This window comes from Aquarana catesbeiana, linkage group LG01 (assembly GCF_042186555.1).
Source record: "Aquarana catesbeiana isolate 2022-GZ linkage group LG01, ASM4218655v1, whole genome shotgun sequence".
NCBI lineage: Eukaryota > Metazoa > Chordata > Amphibia > Anura > Ranidae > Aquarana > Aquarana catesbeiana.
This window is the reverse complement of record NC_133324.1, coordinates 689,136,084-689,161,503: the sequence shown is the minus strand read 5'-3', so window position 1 is coordinate 689,161,503 and position 25,420 is coordinate 689,136,084. Positions and strand designations below refer to the sequence as shown.

The 25,420-nt window shown below is 41.7% G+C and overlaps 1 protein-coding gene across 1 annotated transcript in view; it reads right to left on the bottom strand.

The window, feature by feature from the left end:
• BLTP1 (bridge-like lipid transfer protein family member 1) overlaps positions 1-25,420 on the bottom strand; it is a gene marked incomplete in the record, with an annotated part of 561,636 nt that overhangs the window by 171,928 nt on the left and 364,288 nt on the right. The window contains 3 exon segments of the mRNA XM_073603515.1: positions 11,474-11,632; positions 13,867-14,089; positions 23,055-23,203. Of these exon segments, the coding sequence (XP_073459616.1) occupies positions 11,474-11,632; positions 13,867-14,089; positions 23,055-23,203 (531 nt within the window).

Sequence of the window (25,420 nt, the reverse complement as noted above, 5' to 3'; positions counted from 1 at the left end):
CCACTCCAGAACCTTCACTTTACTCTGCTGTAGTCAATGGCAGGTCAACTTGGCCTTGTGTTTTGGATCATTGTCATGTTGGAATGTCCAAGTACGTCCCATGCGCAGCTTCCTGGCTGATTAATGCAAATATTCCTCCAGTATTTTTTTGATAACATACTGCATTCATCTTGCCATCGATTTTGACCAAATTTCTTGTGCCTTTGTAGCTCACACATCCCCAAAACATCAGCGATCCACCTCCGTGTTTCACAGTAGGAAAGGTGTACCTTTCATCATAGGCTTTGTTGACTCTTCTCCAAATGAATTGTTTATGGTTGTGGCCAAAAAGCTAAATTGTGGTCTCATCACTCCAAATGACTTTGTGCCAGAAGGTTTAAAGGCTTATCCCTGTGCTGTTTGAAAAAATATATAAAAAAATTGCGCTTCAGAGTGTCTAAAATTATAATAAAAAAGCAGCGATGTCTAAATGTAACACAAATACATAAATGAACAAAAGAGAAAATTGAATGACTCGCGCTATATAGATGTGTGTGTGGCTAAATTCGTCACACAAAGAGCACTAAATACAATATCAGTGAATATATAAACCATCTGTGTAGTGATATATCACAATCAGTGCAAACAGATCACAAAAATGATCAATAAAACATAAATCATCAGTGCAATAATATATCGCAATCAGTGCAAACAATTAAAAAAATAAAGTCCAAACAAAATACACTGGAAAGAAACCCATGTGAAAGAATCAAAAATAGTCCATAAAAAGAACTCAAGACAGGGTGAGTTGGCAATCGCAGGTCTTGCAACTGCATGGAACCTCAAATGTGTAGAACCACCACCAAAAGTAAGAGCCTGGCCGCTTACCAGAACCCCATGACCCCCCGTTACTGAGGGTCTAAAAGGGCTTATGAGATCCTAGTAATCCGGACTTCCCAGGGACGGAGATGGAGCAGAGATGGGAGTGGAAGCTGGAAAAGGGCGTCAGGTGCTGGAATGGGAATGGATGGATCCACAAGAAGGGGGCTCAACCCTCAGCATAGTAGTGTCATCATAGGAGAGAAAAAAGGGAGGGCTCCCATAGTGTAAAATCAATTGGTAATTTATTGTAGAAAAAAACAAAAACACTCACATGTAGGTAAGACAATCAACATCATCAATCGGAAAAACGAACTGTGGCACCGGCCGGATGACCACAGATAGCTCGTCCTGTTGAGAATACAGCGACAGTGGGAGGTGGCGCGATGATGCCGCTCAGCCCATTGTAGAAAAAAACAAAAACACTCACATGTAGGTAAGACAATCAACATCATCAATCGGAAAAACGAACTGTGGCACCGGCCGGATGACCACAGATAGCTCGTCCTGTTGAGAATACAGCGACAGTGGGAGGTGGCGCGATGATGCCGCTCAGCCCATTGTAGAAAAAAACAAAAACACTCACATGTAGGTAAGACAATCAACATCATCAATCGGAAAAATGAACTGTGGCACCGGCCGGATGACCACAGATAGCTCGTCCTGTTGAGAATACAGCGACAGGGCTGAGCGGCATCATCGCGCCACCTCCCACTGTCGCTGTATTCTCAACAGGACGAGCTATCTGTGGTCATCCGGCCAGTGCCACAGTTCGTTTTTCCGATTGATGATGTTGATTGTCTTACCTACATGTGAGTGTTTTTGTTTTTTTCTACAATAAATTACCAATTGATTTTACACTATGGGAGCCCTCCCTTTTTTCTCTCCTATGATGACACTACTATGCTGAGGGTTGAGCCCCCTTCTTGTGGATCCATCCATTCCCACTCCAGCACCTGACGCCCTTTTCCAGCTTCCACTCCCATCTCTGCTCCATCTCCGTCCCTGGGAAGTCCGGATTACTAGGATCTCATAAGCCCTTTTAGACCCTCCGTAACGGGGGGTCATGGGGTTCTGGTAAGCGGCCAGGCTCTTACTTTTGGTGGTGGTTCTACACATTTGAGGTTCCATGCGGTTGCAAGACCTGCGATTGCCAACTCACCCTGTCTTGAGTTCTTTTTATGGACTATTTTTGATTCTTTCACATGGGTTTCTTTCCAGTGTATTTTGTTTGGACTTTATTTTTTTAATTGTTTGCACTGATTGCGATATATTATTGCACTTATGATTTATGTTTTATTGATCATTTTTGTGATCTGTTTGCACTGATTGTGATATATCACTACACAGATGGTTTATATATTCACTGATATTGTATTTAGTGCTCTTTGTGTGACGAATTTGGCCACACACACATCTATATAGCGTGAGTCATTCAATTTTCTCCCCTGTGCTGTTTGGCATATTGTAAGCGGGATACTTTGTGGCATTTGCGTAGTAATGACTTTCTTCTGGCAACTCGACCATGCAGCCCATCTTTCTTCAAGTGCCTCCTTATTGTGCATCTTGAAACGGCCACACCACGTTTTCAGAGAGTCCTGTATTTCACCTGAAGTTATTTGTGGGTTTTTCTTTGCATCCCAAACAATTTTCCTGGCAGTTGTGGCTGAAATTTTAGTTGGTCTACCTGACCATGGTTCGGTTTCAACAGAACCCCTCATTTTCCACTTCTTGATCAGAGTTTGAACACTGCTGATTGTCATTCTCAATTCCTTGGATATCTTTTTATATCCCTTTCCTGTTTTATACAGTTCAACTACCTTTTCCTGCAGATCCTTTGACAATTCTTTTGCTTTCCCCATGACTCAGAATGCAGAAACGTCAGTGCAGCACTGGATTAAAGACGCAGGGGTCTGTCGGGAGTCCAGGAACTCACTGACCTTTTATACACACACACTAATTACAAGGAAACAGATCACAGATGAGGATGGTTACCTTTTAATAGCCATTCAAACCTCTTTGTGTCAACTTGTGTGCATGTTATCAGGACAAAATCACCAAGGTATGTAAACTTTTGATCAGGGTTATTTGGGTAGTTTCTATTGTCATTATGATTCAAAAAGAGTAAACCTAGTTGATTGATAATAAATGGCTTCAGCCAAACACTAACCACGAGTGAAAGAAACGTTTTTGTGTTATCATTCATATTCTCTGAAAAATGGCCACAAAATCATAAATTCTGTCAGGGTATGTAAACTTAAAAGCACAAATGTATAAAGCAAGGGAGAATGTGTCCAAGATGGTGACTGGAGCAGAAGTATAGTGAGGGAGCTCCACTGTTTAGCCTGCCTTTTATCCTGTTTCCCTGCAGATCTTTAGTCTCTACTACTCCCTAACACTTTGCTGTGCTTCCTGAGCTTACCATGCCTAAAGGGAGGCAGTCCCGGAAAAAGACATTGTCAGCTCCTTCATCCAGCGGAGCGGAAGCCTTTCCTGTTGCAGTCCTCAGACGGAGGACACAAAGCCCATGCTCTTGGAGCAAGTCAACTTCATGCCAATCTACCCTGACATATAAGATTAACTGCCTGCAAACCGCTATTGGCCTTATACTGTACGTAAGGATATGGGTACGTTTCACACCCATCTGGCAGAGGCTGAGCGGTGTGTGGGAAACTCTGAGGACACGTTTTAGGACCACACTGCCTCCCTTCACACCCTATATACTAAAGGAAAAGACCCTGAAATATAGCCCAGAGGATGCAAAAAACTGCAACCGCAGAAATAATCTTTGAATCCTGGGCTTACCAGAGGGAGAGCAAAGATCCGGAGACCTTTGCTGGACATTTGCTACGCTTCCTCAGGTGCCATTTTCAACCTTCTTCACAGTCAAACGCACAGATAGCATGCTAGCGACACAGGAGCCCCATCGCGTACCTTTATACTGTGACTACTGAATTTTAGAGAATGTGATTTAATTCTTTGTGGAACTAGAAAGTTGGAGGCGGCAAGGCTCATGATTTTCCCTGACTTCTCCATGGAGACATAAAAGCGCCAGAGCTCCTTTGATCATGTCAAGCTCAATCTCTGGAACAGAGGGATCAAGTAGAGTGTGCTCTTCCCAGCTCGTTTGAGGGTATAGGATGGGGAGACACTCCGCTTTTTCACATCTCCAGGAGGAGGCATCCAACTGGCTAGATACTCTCTTGTTTTGTTTGGTTTTCTGTAGCACATGAATTTCTACTTGCATGATATGGTGGGCTATTGCTCACTGCTTCCTTGTTTATATGTTTATATTTTGCTGCACATGTCTATTGTCTTGGGGGTTCCCCCAGATCTAGATGGAGGTTTGGTGTTCCCAGAGCTACCTTATTATTCTCTACAACCATCGTGGCCCCCCTCACAGTGATTTCCTGGAATGTCCGGGGTCTGAATTCAAAATTTAAACGATCCCTTAGGTTTTTCTTCCTAAATAGATATCGCAATCACATTTGTATACTGCAGGAGACACACCTGACTGGCAGTAGAGTGCTTTCTCTTAAAAAGCCATGGGTGGGCTTCTACTACCATGCCACCTACTCCTCGTACTCTAGAGAGGTTAGCATATTGGTCCATAAGACATTGTCTTTTACACTTCTTGACCTCCACCTAGAAGGGAAATATGTAGTGTTACACGTATTGTATGACCATCTTGAAATGCTCATAGGCGGCATTTATATTCCTCCCCCTGCTACTATGGTACTCCATAAACTGGCCCCTATTTTGTCCCTCTACCCTACTGAAATATTCTGTTGGTGGGGGACTTTAATATGCCTCCTAATCCGGCCTTAGATAAATTCCACCCTGGTATGGCCACAGCCTCAGCGCTCTCTCGATGGATGGAGGTCTTTGGTTTGTGTGATGCGTGGAGAGGTAAACACCCTTAGGAGAAACAATATACATGTCACTCGACCACATATGCTACTTTATCTCAAATTTATCTAATCTATTCTAGTAATCCTTTGCTCTCTCATATTAAAGAAATATCCTTTCTACCGCATGGCATATCAAACCCCTGTACTCCTGCTATTGACATTGGCAATAAATTCTGATTCAGGTGCTGCTTTATGGCGAATGTCCCAATATTGGATTACAGGCAAGAGGGTTTATGTCCTCAGATTTACGTGCCTACTGGGAGCTTAACTACCAATGTGCGACCCCAGATGTGGTCTGGAATGCTTTTAAGGCGTATACCTGAGGTCAATACCAACCTAATATAGCTAAGATTCGTAAAGAGTCCCAACTTCGGTTTTCTGAGGCAGAGACATGGGCACAGGCACTAGAATCTCAACACATCACTACTTGAGATATGGGGATATACAGAGACATGCAGGTGGCCTATCAGAAGCTTGCGCTGCTACGGCTGCTTCCTGCATCATCTTTTTCAAACTCAACGTATTTTTGCGCAAGGGGAGAAAACAGGCAGAGTGTTGGCTTGGTTAGCTAGAGAACATACCAATGTTGCTCATATTGCTCACACTAGGGCTGATGATGACGCCCTCCTTTCCGGTCCAGGTCACATCAAACGATTTGCGAAGTACTACTCTATTCTTTATGCCTCAAGGGTGGATTTCACCCCTGAGCTTCTAGATGCTTATTTGAACCCTGTTGACTTCCCAGTACTATTGGCGGCTGCTAGACTACGGCTGGAGTCTCCTATCACCCTAAAGGAAGAGCAGATTGCTATAAACCTTCTTAAGGCTGGTAAAACCCTAGGCCCTGATGGTCTCCCAGCCAAATTTTACAAGACTAATTTTTATAATGTGGCCCCTTATTATCATGCAGACAACCATGGACACTGACCGTCTCCCGTCCTCGATATTGGTGCCCAAGCCTGGAAAGGGCACAAAGTTATGTACCTCATACAGACCCATCTCGCTCCTTAATGTGGATGCGAAGACCTTGACCAAAATTCTGGCCAATCATTTGAACTGTTATTTTTCATGGTGACTAGTCCAGGTTGATGCCAGGTATGGGCACTGACATTAATATATGCTGTTTGTGTACTAATATTGCTTATATCTGAGCCGGGCACTCCACTGGGGTGGTAGCCTTGCTTGACGCAGAGAAAGTCTATGACTCCGTGGAGTGGGAGTGTCGGTGGCAAGTGCTCCAGAGGTTTGGATTTGGCCCTCATTTCATCTCCTGGTTACAAATGATATATTTTTCAGGAATTAAATGGGATAAGTCGGTGCTCTTTCCGTTGTCCCAGTCAGCTTCCCCTCCTTCCTTTCTGACCTCCCTAAAATGGGTCTCTAAATTTAGATATGTGGAATTAGAAGTTCAGAGCAATCCCTTTTGCTATCTAGTGGACAATCTTTATCCAGTCCAGCACCAATTGGTACACAAAGGTCAGGTCTGGAAAATGTTAGACAAATCTACTGAAGAAGACCTCTCTCATATTCAGGTGTCTCAAATCAGACCCAATAATAACCAGCTGAGAAAAGCATGCCTGCTTAGTCCCCTAAACCTCCCTAAATTCTTCTATATTTTTAGGAATACCCCAGTTACCATTCCTGCTTTGTTTTTTAATAAATTGGACAATGACGTTACGTCTTCCATTTGGGCGGGTGCTATTCCTCGTATAGTTAGATCTACCCTGCAGTTGCCCCTTTCGTCCAGTGGATTAGCTCTACCCTGCTTTAGAAAATATTACTGGGCAACAGTGTTGGTCATGGTACGCTGGTGGTTCTCACAAACCAGAACTAATCAGATGGTTAACTTAGAGGCTGCCATCCTGGGTACCTATTGAGCTCTGAGCAACTTGGAATATCATGGAGCAAGATCTATGCCATTTATGATGTCCTTGATGCGCACTACGGTATGGGTGTGTGACCAGGTGTCACCGGCTATTGGTGGGGCCAATACTATCTCTACTTACACACTGCTTTGGGACAATCCTAAGCTGCAGCATCTGGATTTGGCATTAAAATGTTGTAACATATTATGTCTGTGAGGCCGCTCCTTTTCTTTTAATTTCCTTCGGAAAGCATTTCATTAGTCCCCTTGGATGTTTTTTCAGATACATGCAGCTATGCCAAGCAGTAGAAGTACAATTTCCCTCTGGGGTAACACTGGCTCCTCATAGGTGGAAAGGTTTCTTATCACCTGTAATGGTAATAGAATCCTCTCTTCGATTTACCTTAGGATTACTAGTGGGGACACGAATAAGACGATCCAATAGGTTCATCACTGGCAGAGGGATATTCCCACCTTATCTGTTGACGATTGGGATAAAGAGATTCAAAACTATGTGACCATGGTTATTTTGGCTAGAGACAGATTTATGCAACTTAAATTTCTTCAGAGGGCATATTACACTCCTTAACGCCTCTCCCGAATCTACCCCGCACGCTCTGCAAATTGTCCTAAAGGTTGGTATGCTTTACCATGTAGTATGGGAATGTCCCTTTATTCTGAATTTTTTGGAAGAGGTAGTAGTGGATATTAATAGGATAGGAGGTTTAACTATGGCAGTGGATCCACGGATTATTTACTAGGGATCTGTGACTCAGTGGCTCACTCTACTTACAAACGCCTTTTTATGTTTTATGGCGCTTTCTACGCCAGAAAAGCCATACTTTTGAGGTGGAGGCAACCTGACCCCCTACACTCATTCAGTGGAGAGCTTTGATAGACTCTGTCCTGCCCTTGTACAAAATTCACATATATGGGTCGTAACTGCCCCAAATAATTTGGGAAAGTATGGGCTGATTGGGTGGTGGCCAGGGCATGGACGCTTTGATGTAAATTTTAGCTGCAGGGATATGTGTTGCCATGTGAAGCTGTTGGGATGGAGGACCGATATTTATTGGGAAACCTCCTCTTCCTACTATTGTAAGGTGGGATAGTGGACTTTTTTCTCATCCTAGTGACAATTCCCTGGCCCTCTTCCCTTCCCTAGTGAACTCAGCAGGTGGTAATGACTGAGCCTTAATACTGTACTGAGATGGAGTTTAATTGCTTTTATTGGTGGGTAGTTGAAATGTATGCTTATTATGGCTCTGGATGTCTACCATGCTATTTCCTGTTTTCTGGTACATTCTTTTGGGAAAACTCTTTTCATGGGTGTTATGTGCTGTGGAATATTTATTTGATACGTGTGCTTGTAGAACTATTCTCTGGTTTTCTGTCAAATTTTGTGCTTCATGCCTGGTTCACACCTATGCAGTTTGCTTTTTTATCTGTTTCTGCAGTGCTTTTTGAGGTGCGTTTTGTGTTTTTGCACATGCATTTTTGCTACGTTTTTCACGTTTTTTTTAAGTGTTTTGCATTCTTGGCGCTTTTTTTGGTCAATTTGTTGTGGGGCAGATTAAAAAACGCAAATCATGACAAAATCACAGCAAAAACGCACGACATGCTTTTCTGCATCTTCTCCAATGAAGTCTATTGAACCAAAAAAAAGTCCCTGACCCTTTCTAAAAATGCAGCGACTGAAAAAATCATAGATGTGAGCATTTCCCACAGGAAACCATGTTAAATAGGCTGTAGTGCGTTTCTACAAAAAGCAGTAAAGAAAACGTAAAAAGTGTGAACCAAGCTTCAGTGTTTCTAAACTGTGACTGTAATGTTCTGTTAATTGACAAATAAAAATGTTTCTGTTTAAACATATAGAGCAGGATAGAGGTTAAAAAGTTGAAAAATACAGAACACAAAACACCGGCCTTACATCAAATTTAAAACCTATACATGGAAAGTGATTGTTCTGTCTGGAAACAACCCCCTTACATATTTCTAATATTTACTTCATTAGAATTTGTTTCTGTTACAGTAACATTTGCTATTTCTTGTGATGAGGGACCTCAAAAGATCTTTATATGCAAATACAAAACTCCATGGATATGGATAGGTTTATGTGAATTTGACCCGGATATGTTGGGTACAGTACAGAAACTAATTGGTAGATTGGCTTCTGTTGAAGGGTTCAGCTGGAAAAGCTCCTTCAATTAGTGACCAGCCGCCAACTGGCTGCAGCACTAATCAGTGTATTCTGACAGTGGAGAAGTCCTGCCATCTTATCCACAATAGCACAGCGGGGTGGATTGCTGCATCCACCTCCCTTTTGTGGATGGAGGAATCTGTTTCAAGCAGCCTCCTGGTTGAATGAAAAAGAAAAAAAACTAACTTAGTCCAGGCTGAAACATTCTTTGTTAAACAGTGTAATCAGATGATTACTCCCAGAAAAAGTTCAGCATACACAAAGGCAACAAAAGTTTTTTTTTTAACATCCCACGGGTAAATTTACTAAAACTGGCACACACAGTATCTAGTGCAACTGTGTACCCAATCCGTTTCTAGGTTTTATTGTCAAAGCTTAAAGTGGATGTAAACCCTCACATATACCCAGTGAAGTAAACAGATGATATACAGGGAGAGGGCGGGTTAACTAGGGCAACTCCAAATATTAGTGCCTAGTAACACCAGTGCTTAGAAGCACATTTTTGTCATACTTTCTGTTGTGACTGTATTTTTATATATTCTTTCTAATAAATGTATATCTTTTAAATATAACCCTATGTGCTTCTAATCAATGGGAACCAAGATAGTCCTCCCATCATACTGGTGTTACTAGGCAATAATATTTGGAGTAGCCCTAGTTAACCCGCCCTCTCTCTCTCATACTCTACTAGAATGATGGTACCCACCCCTATTCGCTGTTTATATACCAAGTGAGGCACCACCAAATTTAGATGATACACAGGGATGAAACAAAGCTCCCTATATAATTATTACATCCATATCTGCTGTCTTCAGCTTTAGATACTGTTTAGAAAATACCCTTCCTGTTAGGATTTTTTTTCTCTTCCTGGTTATTGTTGCAGAGAAGCCTGGGCACACACCGCCTCTACATACTGGTAGAGACTCTCCGCTCTCTCCGTATCGTCCAGAGCTGCGCTAATCTATTTTTACCAACCTCCCCCGACTCCAAACTCCAACTGCTCTTATCACAATGTTACAGAAACTTGTCAGGCTGATAACAGAGGGACACAGCAAGAGACAACTACTAGACACAGGGCTGTGGAGAGAGACAAGAAAACACTGCAGATCTATGTGTCCAGCTCAAATTTCATGAACAGGGTTTACATCCACTTTAATTAAACAAACTGACATTATAATTGTTTGACTTGCCCAGAATTCACCTCTTCATACAGCCATTTGCCCAATAAAAGTGCATCTATATATTCACTGTGTGCAAAAGGGTCAAAAAATTTAAACAAACAGGTTATATATCCTGTGCTGATTTTAAACACAAAATACTGCATTTGGTCATTAGATGGAGCTACGTATCATAGTAATGACCTGTAATATTTAGTTCTATCCTATGTCTAAATGTGGTATTTTCTGTTTAAATCAATTATTTACATTCAAACAGCACAGGATATAGCCTATTTAGATATGTTTTTGGTTGTGTTCTCACAGAACAAATGTACATGCACTTTCACTGGGTGACTGTCTATGTAAACGCTTTATAAATTAAACCCATATTGCCCTAGACAAACAAGGATATCATTTGTGAAAACTGTAAGGAAAAGTATAGATGCTACAATTTGTAACTTAAAGTGATTGTAAAGTCTTGTTTTTTTTTCTATAAAAATAACAAACATGTTATACTTACCTGCTCTGTAGCAGTGGTTTTGCACAGAGCAGCCTGGATCCTCCTCTTCTCAAGTCCCTCTTAGCTGTTCCTGCCCCCCCCTCCTGTTGCGTGTCCCCACAGCAAGAAGCTTGCTATGTGGGCACTCAAGCCGAGCCACAGCTCCGTGTCTCCATTCAGACATGAATGGCTCACTGACTTTGACAGCAGCGGGAGTCAATGGCGCTTCACTGCTGTCTCAGCCAATGAGGAGGTAGAGTACCTGACAGCTGAGTCTCTTGTGCAACCTCGCTGGACAGAGATGGGGCTCAAGTATTAGGGGGGCTGCTGCAAACAGGCGTCTTTTTATCTGAATGCATGGAATGCATTCAGATAAAAAACCTTTCAACTTCAACCCCTTTAACTCTGGCTGTCGATTGTCTAAGTGTAAAATTACAATGAGCACTTGTTGGTTGGTGCCAGAAGCTCCTTTGCTTTTTATTTCTTTCAGGTTTTACATAAAGTACAAAAGCTTAACATTTAAAAAATAACAAGTCCCCTTAAAACCCTTCCCAATGATGAACACACAGAGGACAGTATATAAAAATGTTGATGTTATTTATGAATGAAAGCATGAATATACAGTATGTGACAATGATCACATAACACACAGACACGTGAGCCGTTATTCCTGGATAACGTACGGGTTTGAAAGTCTATTAGAACAATACTAGACTGAACTTTCGTGTGCATAGCAGCACTACAGCAACTAGCAGTGCGATTTTTGGCTCAAAGTAAAATAATTTGATGACATTTACCTGGTATGATAGTAGTTTTACTGTAGAATGCACTAGTGTGCTTTTTTTTTTTTTTTTTTTTTTTTATTATTGTACTATAACAGCCTTAAAAACTGAAGAGACCCTCTCTGAATATTACTTAAACAGATATGTGGTCTCTGTCTCTTCATGTACTAAAAAATTTCCAAATAAACCTAAGTGCCAATACCTGTGGGAAGGCTGTTGTGTCCAGACTTGATCAGGGGCGATTCGTGTACCACACTGCCTCTATTACCCACTGCATTTGACATCCAGTTATAGAAGCTCACAGAGGAGGGTTCAGACAATAAAGGGTGTTCTGATAAAATTTCTGTGCCCATAGTATTCCCTGTATCAATAAATTAGGAGACGATTCAGAGGACTTTAATAATAATAATAAAAAAAGTTTTCTTACCAAGTATTTTAATGTTGTAAGTTAAAAGTTTATCCAATTTCTCACTCATTGTAAACTAAACTGGGGTAAAAAAAATGATTTGTGTGCTTAACTTAGCATTGTAATATTCTGTACTACACAGACCCAGACTCACTAAAGGAAAGGCAGTACAGAACAATGTTTCTGATAAGAAGAATGTACTTGTTCAATATTTTGGTAACACAATAATGACAGAAACCAGTACATTTCTTATGGCTGGGATCTTAAACAAACTTTCCATCGGGGATAAAATGTAAGAGGATGGTTTAAATTTTTGTGCAAACTCCATTATCAGTTAGTTTCCTAGATGTGTTTTACACGTCTTAGAATATGAAACACGATATATTATACACTAGAAAATGAAAATGACAGGCATAAGTGCTACATACTATTGGCACATGCACTAACACAACAAAGACAATGCAATGTACACATATGTTTAGGTGAAACAGAAAAGACAGGCTGAATGAATTATTATGTAAACAAATAATTAGACTGCATAATAATCAAGTTATATCAATGAACAACAATGCTCAAAGTGTAGAGAATTATCACTCCAAAGTGGCACTGTGATTAAACCTTATTATAGGTTTTCACCTATGGTAAGAAAAAAGTCCATAAAACAAGTCCATAAAATCCACCAAAAAATGTGCAAAATAAAGTGTTGAGATCTTCTTCTGTTAAGATAATTATCAATCATAGACCACCTCGCGTGCACTGGTGATTCCTCTCCCCAGCAGGCATAAACTCACCAAATCGCAATGCCTCCCACTCTCATGGTTGGCATAAAACACTTATGTGAAAATCCAGCCGTTCAAGTGTTTTATGCCAACCATGAGAGTGGGAGGCATTGCGATTTGCTGACGTTATACCTGTTGGGGAGAGGAATCACCAGTGCACGTGAGGTGGTGTGTGATTGATAATTATCTTAACGGGAGAAGATCTCAACACTTTATTTTGCACAATTTTGGTGGATTTTATTTTATGGACTTATTTTATGGATTTTGTTACCATGGGTGAAAACCTATAATACAGTTTAACCACAGCGCCACTTTTGAGTGATAATTCTCTACACTTTGAGCATAGTTGTTTGCCTATTTGTATGGTGGCAGCAGTGAGAGACAACACATATGCAGCAAAATTATTGAATTACACGCGTTTTGCTTTGTAGATAGATAGTAATTAGCAGTTTTTTTATAACTTATTTGATCCTCCACAGCGTGGAGACTATTTTGCACATTTTTATATCAATTAACAGAAGATGCAACACAGTTGACATAAACTATGTGTCCAAATGTGCACATTTTAAATATTTCCCTTAAAATTTAAGATCTATCATGTAAGAAGAGAGGGTTATAAAAGGCATGCCAGATATGTGAACACAAAAGAACTGCAATTTTCAAATGTGAATACTCTCGCAATAGTATACAGTTTTCAAAATGTTGCTCTTTGCCTTTTACTTAAAATGTTACTAAACCCAGGACCCTGCATTCACTATATCTGGTCTCCCATAGAACACAGAACATGGAAATGCAATTATTTTAGTAAATTAAACTGCTAAATACCTTTTCTCATCAGCAGTATATAACAGTCTTGTGACTTCTATCAGTATACGACCGAGCACTGGTTCAAGTTTGTAGGAAGAGTTTTCACTTTCCTCTGACTGTCCTATGAGGATGCATGACTCCTGACCATCTGTCTGGACAGTGCTGTTCGGCCCTGCACTGATCACATGCAACGCTCCCAAAAAAACAAAAACCTCTCTAGCAATGCACACCAAACTGAGCATGTGCCAAGTGACTCCTAGGGCTCTCTGCTATCAGCAGATGGATTGGGGACAGTAAAAGGGGAGGATAGGAAAAAACAAGATCAAACAGCCTTTTTACACAATGCAGAGGAGTAACCCCTTAGGTTCCAGAGTATAATAAGCATGCTTTACTGCATATACAGACTGAGTTTACTGTTGTGGGTTTAGTAACACTTTAATAAAGGGAAAGTAATATTGCAACCAAAATTATGGCAAATTCTAGCTTTTTATCAGAGGCACCTAGAACTCTATAATTTGATTAAAAAAAAAGTATTACTGAAGCAATTTCACAGAACTATGGGGTCAAAAGAAATTAATGTTTAACCTGACAAGTATTGGGTACCTGTCCTGGTAAGGGAACTGCTTTTAACTGCAGCAGCAGCACTTTTTTGTGGAGTGCCCTCCAGCAGATTGTGTAGGCTTGGAAAGCTCCCTGTCAGGTAACTCAAGAGACTCTCTTTCCGTGGACTTTCCTTAACAGGCAATCCAGACCTGCTGACATGTGCAGGAGAGTCATTTGCTGTGTCTCCACTGGTGTAACTCAAAGATTGATATGGATGGCTTCCCTAAACAACAAAAGCAAGAAGAGCTTATTGCAGACAATCTCATGGTAAAAGACACTACATTGAATGAAAAATGAATATATGCATTAAAGTCCTAAATACCTTTGTAAGAAACTACAGCTGTTACACCCTAAAGAAATAGCAAGAAAAAGTCTCAGTGGCCTTCAGCAGCTGAATTAATAAACTGATCATGGTAACTGTATAGTAGTGTATAGCTAAATATTAAAATAAACATGAAAAAAAAACACACAAAACAGTTAACATTAAAAAAAAATTAAAAAGTTGGGATTTCCTTGCAACTTTATGATGTGCTAATTCTCAATTTGCATTGACAACCTACACATCTGATATTAAAAATACACATACAGCAGATAAAGAAAAACAGGATTTTTAATACAGCTTACCTGTAAATCCTTTTCTTGGAGTACATCGCGGGGCGCAGAGCAGCCATAGTAATTACTGTGTGGTTATACGCCATCTATAGGTGAATGGACACTGGCACACCCAAAGACAGGAAGTCCCCCTCTATATAACCCCTCCCATACAGGAAGTACCTCAGTTTTGTAGCAAAGCAATGTATATCCCAGCAAGAGGGGAGGGACTTCTGTGTCCCATGATGTACTCCAAGAAAAGGATTTTACAGGTAAGCTGTATTAAAAATCCTATTATCTTTATCGTACATCATGGGACACAGAGCAGCCATGGTAATTACTATGTGGGATGTCCCAAAGCAATGCCCCTGAGGGGAGGGAGACATATAAAAGCAGGTCGCCAGACGTGAGTACCTATACTGCTGCCTGCAGTACACTGTGCCCAAAAGCAGCATCCTCCTGCAACCTTAGATTCATCTGGTAAAATTTAGTATATGTATGTATTGACGACCAAGTTGCGGCCTTGCAAGTCTGAGCCATAGAGGCCTGGTGATGCACTGCCCATGACCCACTCACTCCCCTGGTATAGTGCGCTCAAATTTGAAAAAGTGGAACCCTTCGTTTCAATCCACAAGCCTGAATTATAACCTGACGAATCCACTGTGAAATAGTCGATTTTGACTCTGCTTGCCCTTTTCTGGGCCCCTCTGGCAGCACAAACAAAGCATCAGTCTTCTGCATCTGAGCTGTCACCTTCAGATAGATCCTGACAGCTCTCACCACATCGAGAGAATGCAAACGATTTTTCTTCCGCAGAGCGAGGTTCTGCAAAAAAAGAAGGCAGGGAGATATCTTGGTTCAAGTGAAAACTGGACGCAACACCACCTTGTCTTTATGAATAATTAAGTATGGCTCCTTACAGGAAAAAGCTGCCAATTCTGAAACTCTCCTTGCAGAAGTTACTGCAACCAAAAAAAACAACTTCCTTGTCAAAAGGATCAAGGGAATATGGTGCAAAGGCTCAAAGGGTTGTCTTTGCAAGACCGATAAAACTAGATTCAAATCCCATGGGCACAATGGCGGCCTGACTGGAGGAGTCATACGAGTTACCCCTTGTATAAAGGCCCGGATTAAAGAATGCAAAGCAAGCGTCTTTGAAAAAATACTGATAAGGCAGAGATCTGACCCTTGATGGTACTGAAGGCTAGCTTCATTTCTACCCCCAATTGTAGAAAGGCAAGAACTCTTCCTATACCATACTTTCGAGGATGACATCTTTTGGCTTCGCACCAGGATATATAGGACCTCCAGATCCTAACATAAATGGACCTAGAAGCCAGGTTCCTTGCATTAATCAGGGTAGTCCCCACTGAGCCCAAAAGCCCCCGATCCTTTAAAATTTGGGCTTCAATAGCCAAACCGTTAAACGTAGCAATTGTAAGGCAGGATGGAACACCGGTCCTTGTGAAAGCAATTCTGGATGGGATGGAAGAGTCAACGGTTTCCCTACTGCCAACATTATGATCTCTGCATACCAGGATCTTCTGGGCCACGCCGGGGCTACCAGAATCACCAGCTTCCCTTCCTCCTTGATCCCGCGTAGAAGTCGTGGTAGCAGCTGAACTGGGGGGGACGCATAAATCAGTGAAAACTGAACTCAAGGGGTCACTAGCGCATCTGTCCCGAATGCGAGCGGATCCCTTGTCCTTGACACAAAGCTGTCAAACTTCTTGTTGAACCTGGACGCCAACAGGTCTATGTCCAGGATACCCCACTTTTGGCATATGGCTGAAAAAACCTCGGGATGCAGGGACCATTCCCTAGGGGACAATTGTTGGCGGCTTAAGAAGTCCGCCTGCTAATTCTCCACTCCCGGAATGAAGACTGCTGACAGAAAAGGCACATGCTTCTCTGCCCATGTCAGAATATGGTCCACCTCCCTTTGGGCCACCTGACTCCTGGTACCCCCTTGGTGGTTGATGTAAGCCACAGCTGTGGCATTGTCGGATTGTATCCCTGGAAGTCTAGGAAATTAGAGCCAGATGCGCTGCCCAAATCTCTAGAATGTTGATTGGCAAGGCTTTTTTCAGTCTCTGACCACTTCCTCTGGACAATGGCCTCCTCCAGAACCGCTCCCCAGCCCAAGAGGCTGGCATCCGTCGTTACTTCCTTCCAGGCTACCGGCACGAAGGATTTCCCCTTCTGCAAATTTCTGGTTATTAAACACCAATTAAGACTCTGGCGCATCCTTGGGGACAGATACATTGGGTAGTCCACGGCTTGGATCCTATTGTTCCAAGCGGACAGAATACTGTTTTGCAACAGTCTCTAATGAAACTGGGCATAGGGAATAGCTTTGAAGCCACCATTTTCCCTAGCAACCTCATGCAAAGGCAAATGGAGGGATCCTTCTTTCCCTTGGTCACACGGACCAGATCTCTTATAGCCCTGACCTTCATCTGAGGCAAAAAGACCTTTTCTTGGACTGTGTCTATGACCAGACCCAAGTACTCTAGCCTTCTTACTGGCCGTAAGGCTGACTTCTCTAGGTTGAGAAATCAACCCAGGTGTTCCAAATACTTGACCGTGCTGGACACACTGCGGTCTAGCCGTGTAACTGACTGATCTACAAGCAGCAGGTCGTCTAGGTATGCTGTTACTAATATACCCTGGACCCTTAATCTTGCCAATACCAGGGTCAGAATTTTTGTGAACACCCGGGGGGCAGTGGCTAACCCGAAGGGCAAGGCCACAAACTGAAAATGGCACTGTTCCACCTCGAATCGCAGAAATTTCTGGTGAGCGAGGCAGATTGGCACATGCAGATATGCATCTTTGAAGTCTATTGATGCTAGAACACGTCTGACCGGATTGACTCCATGCGAAAGGAGCAGATGGTTAGGAATTGATTTAGATCTTTGAGCTCTAGAATGGGTCTGACATCTCCATTCGATTTTGGCACCGTGAAGAGATTAGAATAAAAACCCATGCCCTGCTCCTCTGTTGGAATTTCTATAATCACACTCTGTGACGTCAACCGGGCCAGTTTCTGGAATAAAGACCTTCTTTTTAAAGGGTCTCTGGGAACATTCGATCTTAGAAAATGAAATGGTGGAAACTCACGAAACTCTAGCTTGTAGCCTAGAGATACTGTGGAGATGACCCATCTCTTCCCGCCAGGCTCCTGCAAACTGGAGAAGCCTTCCCCTCACTCGACCGAGTTGGGGCGCCCCTTCATAAGGAGGCCTTAGCACTCTGTTTTGTACGCTTCTTCCCCCAGGGCTTGTTCTGGCTTTGTGCTTGGCCTTGAGTCATACCTCTTGAACCCGACGGTGGAGGCTGTCTAAACTACCTGGAGGCTGCCGCACTTGGTGCGGGGGAAGAACGACGTTTAAATTAAGGACGCCTACTCCTTCTTTTAACTGGTAAAAGGGCACTCTAGCATATAAAGAGAAAGCAGGTATTCCTACCCAGATTCAAAAGATGGCTACCTTTGCAACAGAAAATCTGAATCAAATTGGTTCCATAAAAATTATAAAAAGTTTATTAAATACACTTATGTCTACAGAGGCAAAGCCTCCCAAATTTACCAAAGTGCAAAGAATATCAAAGGTGCACACAACATCACACATCATGTTTCCAGGGTCCCGTCCATAGGAGAGATAACCCGGACAAAAATTGATGTATTGGACACAAAGAAAGACAGGACAACGCATAAACAGCACTATAAAAACAAATAAACCCCCCCCACCCCCCAACTATAATACACAGAAGGTCCGGACACCAGCTTGTTCGTATCCACAGAAAAAATGCTACAGCACCCTGCCAGGACAACCTTTGGTTTAATCATGTATCCAAGGGCCTGGATCCCAGGGTCCAGCCCTCCAAAGAGGAGCACTACAGGCAAAAACCTTGCTTCTTCCTCAAGGATCGGGTACCATCCATCTTGGCCTTTCTTTTGCCACTTTGAATGGATCTGACTGCATAGCCCCTTGATCCTGGCAAGGATTTCTCCAATGGGGCTGTCTATATTATAGTACTTCAATCCACCATGACCATCACCTTGAGACACTGGCAAAAAACTGAGGTACTTCCTGTATGGGAGGGGTTATATAGAGGGGGACTTCCTGTCTTTGGGTGTGCCAATGTCCATTAACCTATAGGTGGCCTATAACCACATAGGAATTACTATGGCTGCTGTGTCCCGTGATGTACAATAAAGAAATAGTTTTTTTCTCACATTTTGGTGTTATATCTTTCACTTGGATGTTATAAGTTGCACTTAGTAAATACAGTTGGATAAAACAAAAACTGTGCCTGTCTTCATTTCAGGCAGCAAAGCAACAAAATGTGATTATTTTTAAGGGGCTGATTTTTTTCTATACCCATTGTATGCAAGTAGAAAAATACATAGAAAAAAAAGTCTTTAATGTAGTCACCAAATGGTAATTTGTACAACTTTGTAGCTGTTCTCAGAAACACTTACCATTTAGTAAGCAAATAAATATTTCACGGTTCCAGAATTAATACTCCACTCCCTCCCCCACGTCTCCATATGACACATCACTGGCCTCTGGATAGCAGAAGCCTTAAAGTTGAGCCAAGTCATTCTTTCAGAGGTTTAGCTCCTCCTCCTAAAAGTGACACCGCAGCCTTTCAATTTCTCATGTAAAGAAAAGTGCTCAGTGACGGAGAAGCAGGGGGAGCTGAGGTGCTGAACTGGCTTGAATGCCCTTAGTGTTCTGCTGTGAAATGTGAACAGCTCCATAGTGCCTATAGCTACAAAAGTCATGGTGGGCTTGTTTCAAATTCCATTTAATTTACTGTTAAGAATATGTAAGTACTTGAATGTCCATAGCCTGGCTAAGGATTCATGTACACTAGCAGCTCCTGGCACCTCCTAAACCTCAGTGTAGGAGCTTTTGGCGTTTTTTTTGCCAAAGCTTCTAAACTTAAGTCCATAAAAGTCTATGTATCCATGTACACATAGGCTTTTAGCAGAGTTTAGGAGCTGCCACGTTTAGATGAGGTTAAACTTCCCTCTCCTGAATGTGGAAGAATCGCGTTTAGGATAGGAACATTTTGACCTCCACCGTGGGTTAATGAAAATCGCAGCAAAAACGCGGTTTGCGCATTCCCACAGCCAAGTTTAGGGTAGGCTAGTGTACATGTAGCCTAAAGGTTTCACAACAGAACAAAAGCCAGTCATTGTGGTCTCTCTCACTTTTCTAGGCTCAAAAGTCAGAAGCCCTGACCTATATATAATGTTTCAAGTCAAACAACCACTAATTAGTACAACCATAGGACTAGCATGATGGCTAGAAAATAACAGAAGGCAGCAAAGGTAACATATATATTATTTTTGATAGGTTGACTTTAGCACTCTTAAAATTAAACATCATTTTGGAGACATGACAATCATCCCATGTGTATATCTATTGTAAATTCTGCTACAGTACTGTACATATACTGGACAGATCTAGACTACTAAATAGCAGAATGTGTTTTTGGCATTTCTAGTGCTCATAAGGCTAAACAAAAAAAAATCTGTGTATGGCTTAAATTAGAAAACCACCCTAAAACTTAAATCCCTGCCTCTATAGACATCCACCATCTAACACTAACATATCTAGCCCTGTAAAGAAAATAAATCAGTATACATACAATTTTTTAAAACGATCCGAACCGATCTCCAGCGGCGGAAGCTCTGCAGAGGACACAGCCGACAATGGCTGTGAAATGAATGGGGAGTGACGTCACCCATAGAGTTACTATGGGGCTTCCGTTGGATGTGTTCTCTGCACCTGCCTCCACAGGGAAGCCGCAGCTGACAGGGAAGCCTGGGATCGGGTCAGATCAGCTTAAAAAAGTATGTATACGGATTTTTTTCTTTACAGGGCTAGATAGGTTAGTGTTAGATCGTGGATGTCTATAGATGCAGCAATTTTAGTTTTAGGGTGGACTTCGACTGTAAGCCATACACAGATAGATTTTTTATTTTTGTTTAGCCTTATGAGCACTGCGAATGGCAAAACATATATTCTGTTATTTAAGACAGATATGCAAGATTTTCAAATCCATACCATTTCTAATGGTGCACAAGGACATTTCTCACATGACACCTTGCTGGTGCAAAATATTTGTGTGTCAATAAAGTTAGGATTTTTTTGTTTACCTGTAAAATCCTTTTCTTGGAGCACATCACATGACCCAGGGCACTTCATATTCAAGACTACTTGGGATATGCTGCCAAATTCAAGTAAATGAACACTGGAAAAAAAGGCCCAGGCATAACCCCTCCCACCTCAACTGAGCCTCCGTTTTGTATCAAGCAATGAGACACACAGACAAAAAAAAGGAGGGATCCCTGTGCCCTGTGATGTACTCTGAGAAAAGGATTTTATAGGTAAATCTTTTACAGGCAAATCAAAAATCCTAATTTCTCAATCATACCTCGCAGGACATAGGTTATTTAATATTCAAGACTACTTGGGTTTCCCCAAAGCACTTAACATGAGAGGCAACAAATCCAAAACAAATCCAAAAGCAAAATTGGAAGAACCCCAATACAAAGCTGCCTGACTGCAAATAAAGCAGTGACATTCCTGTTGAAAAGGGCCTTTCCCTTGATAACAGACCTGAGAAATGAGCTTATGAATCCACCTAGAAATGGTGGATAACAAAGCTGCCTACACCCTTGTAAGGAACCTCAAAACGAAAACTCTTAAAATAAATTTGTAGACTTCAAATAAATTCTTTTGACATCCAAAGAGTGAGGTTGCTTAGGATTAGGAAAAAAAAACACCACCTTATAGTGGGTAAAGAACCAGGAAAAGTTCTTTGCAGTAAAGCACATCAAACTCCAAGACCCAGCAAGCTGAAGTAATGGCAACCAGAAAGACAACCTTGTGAGTAAGGAGTAATTAGGGAATCTCTGAGCATGGTTCAAAAGAAGTCTGCAAACCAGATAAGATCAAAGCGGCCTGCAAAGGTGAAGCAAGCTGTGTGACACCCTGAACATAACAGGTATTTGAAACAGAACAGCAAAGGGTGAGATTTGCCTCTTGATCGTACTTAAAACCAGAGACATCTCCACACCAGACTTGAGAAAGGTCAACATGTGCGCCACAATATAGGATGATACTTATGGGCCTTGCACCATGCATAAAAAGACAGCACAATAAGGTTTGTACACATTGTTTTACAATTAATCTTTTCCACATATTGATCTTTGTTATTTATGGCTACTAGTCCCTTGGTTTTTTTTTTGGAGCTATACATTGTATCTGGGATGATGGTCTAATAGTTTTCTGACTATTCCCCTATCTGTCATGATATTGGAGATGTAGGCATTTGCTTAGAGCCCAGGATTTTCTACTAATAAAATAAACTCTTCTTGAATTCTAAAGGTGGCAACAGTGTCTGACTTTCTTTAAGAATTAGAGATTTACCCCACAATCAACTTCTGGATGAAGGCAGCCAAAGGCGGTACAAACAAGCACTCACCCTCAAAGGGCAGCCTCTTGAATTGCTTCTTGCAGTGAGGTTCCCCTGGCCAGCACTTGAGCCATAGGATCCTTCTTATTAGGACACGCATGATGACCAACTGGGAAAGTTGCCATAAAGAGTTTTCTAAAATATCCAAACAGAAACTCAAAGCTCTCAGAAAATCTTCCAGAACTGTCAAATTGCAAGATCCCCTGGATCTGATTCTCTGGTATTAAGCATAAGCTTTGCCCAGGGTTTGGCAAACTCCCACCACAGCCACCTCAGGCTGCAGAGCCACACCCACCAGAGATTAGGATGCCTTAAAGAGGGCCTCCGTTTTTTTTATCTGTGGCATCTTTAAAGACCAGGACCTCATCCACTGGAACCATCAGGGTCTTATTCAAGTAGGAAACAGTCGGGTCAGAAGATGAAGAATCATGTTTCTTGCAGAATACCTACTCCTCGGGGTACTGCTGAGCAAAACGCTTGGTGAGCCCAAGCAGTGTTCATCACTTACTGCAACTGAGCATACACAGGAAAGGATTTGGGATCCTTTAGGCAGTTGTCAGGACCCAAATCCAATGACTATAGAAGAAGAGGACTCTGGAAGAGGCAACTTCAAGTTAGTGTGCACCATATCCAACAAGGAAGCCCACCTGTGGTCTTCTGTATAAAAAAGCCCAGGACTTGGAGACTCCTCCTGAGAGAAATCGTCTACAAGGGATTCCCAGCCCTTAACAGCTTCCTCCTCCTGACACCTACATCCCCCACAAAAGGGGGGAAAGGGGAGCACCCACATTTGCATTCCAGGCATTCCAAATGAGTGAGGACCCCTTGAGAGCTGATTAGAGAAACTAAAATGGCTGCTGAAAATCCCTCCCTCAATACACAGGAACCGGAGGATTGTATCTTCAAAACAGTGTAAATATGAGAAAAGGGCAGGTATTCACAGCTAATCCAACCCTCAGAGGAGGCATTACAGTCACTACCTACCCAAGTAGTTATGAATATGAAGTACCCTGTGTCCTCTCGGGCACAAAATATCATTACCTTACTTAATGGTGTTTCTTGTATCTCACAATGCACAGCTAAAAAACAGAGAAACCTACCTTAATCTTCAAAGCTGAGTCGTTATGAGCATGAGATTTGGACAGCTTCCTCATAATTTCAGCACCACTTACAGGACCTGAAGTAACACCAGTTTGTGGAGGCTTTGTATTTGCCCCTTCAAGCAGCATGGTATGTTCACTAATGGTAGCTAGAACAGATGATTGAAAATGTAAAAATACAAGATAGTCCTTAAAAAGGTCTCTTGTAATAAACATGTTTTCACTGTAAAGCTTAATTCCAAACAGATGTAAAAGATATCAATCAATGCAGTTTTGTATCTATTCAAATTAAATGTATTTTTAAAATCATATAGTGCAAGTACCCAAAACTGTCTTAACAGCAGCCTCTTGTAATCCCCTGTATAGCAACTTGTTTCTGGGAGGACTAGCACATAATCAGGATCTGCAGTGGTTTACAAATACTGGCAGTGAACATACTGAAAGGAGAAGAGAGCTGAGTGAGCAGAGAGATTAGCTGATCAATACTCTACTTTCTTCACTGTCTATCCAGCAAGTTAGGGAGCGATATGTTTACTTTCATAACTGCAGTGCAAGTCTTATGACTGGTTCACACCTATGCAGTTTGCTTTTAATTAGTTCCTGCAGTGCTTTTTGCACACCTATTTTTGTTGGCCAATTTGTTGTTAGGCAGAATAAAAAAACGCAAATAGTGGAAAAAATGCAGCATAATTTCAGCAAAAACTCACTAGATGCTTTTCTGCAGCTTCTCCGTTAAAGTCTATTGAACAAAAAAATGCACTGTTTTGCATTTTAAAAACTCCCCGACCCTTTCCAAAAATGCTGTGGCTGAAAAAAGCACAGATGTGAACGTGTCACATAGAAAACCATGTTAAATGGACTGTCGTGCGTTTCTGCAAAAAGCACTAAAAAACGCATAAGTGTGAACCAGGCCTTAGAACTGACTATGACATGTTTAGTGGTGTCTTTGACGGATAACAGAGTGGTTTGCATTTATGTCACTCAGCTATGTGCTTAGCGATCTGCTATTGTTAACCTCCCCCAACATTAAAAATTCTTCTATACAAGTGTTTTTCTGTAGATCACTAAAACGAAGAGGACCATAATAAGAAAAGAGTCTTAGATCATCAGAATTCGCATTAGCTTGGAAAACTGCAAAGGAAAAGTAATTTCTTTTGAGTCCCTACAAGCTTGAAAATCTTAAATTAAATCTGCAACCTACACATGGCAATGAATTCCACCCATTTAACACCAACTAACAACAGAACAGTATTTGCTGTACATAAACCTTGTGTTATGCCACGTACACACGGTCGGACTTTTCGACCGGACTTGTCCGACGGACGCCAACAGACCAGATCCGGCAGATAATCCGATCATGTGTGGGCTTCACCGGACCTTCAGCGGACTTTTTCAGTCGGTCTGTCGGCCAAGTCCGGTCGAAAAGTCCGACCATGTGTACGCGGCATTAGGTCTATCATCTTCACTCTTCCTTTCTGCTTAAAATGGATATAATTGAACAAATCTGCAGCTACTTTTAGTGCGAGACAATTTAATTAAGACCAATGTTGATTTAAAAAAAAAAAAGAAATTACATTAATAAGGAATTACAAAACTGAAATAACAATTTGACTTCATTTATGCCACTTCCATAACCTACAAATGAAGCATCCTAGAAAGCAGAATTATTACATGCAGCAGGGGTCAGCAACCTTTTTCCACTTAGGGGCCGGATTCAATGTATGTTAATGCATGGAGGGCCGCATTCACCTGCTAATAAATGAAGATAATAATAATCCTAACAGTAATAATAACAGTACAGGTTTACCTCACTTTAAGGTGCTTCACTAATACAAAGCCAAAAAAAACAACAGAAAAGATCAGGTGCCTGCTGAGAAACCTACGTTGAGTGGTTGTTCACAATCCTAGAAGTCTTAGCAGCTGGGAATAACTCCTGGGAGGGAAAGGGGTAAAAGCTGCAATATGTTCCAAAAAGCACTTAGACTCTAGTGTACTACTCCGTGACAGTGGAAGAATGGAGCTAAGTATTAGTAATTTGAACAGCCTCTATAAATTGGTTATTAAAAATAGTTTATTGATAACAAAAATAGCACAGTTATTATGGGAACCGGCAACCCAAAAGGCCAATAGTCTGTCCACAGATCGCAAGTTACCATATGGCCGTGCCTGTCCTTGGATGGAAAGGACCTCGGTGTGTCACTGTGAGTACCAGTGGTGATGTGGGTGTAGATGATAAACAACCCCAACGGCAGAGTGGATGGTTACTGGGGAGCCTCTGTTCCATTCCAAGGGTAATGTTTGCCCAGCCAGAAGCTCCACAGTTACTGTGGCCCCATTCAGTAGCGGCTTCTGGCGATGACATCATT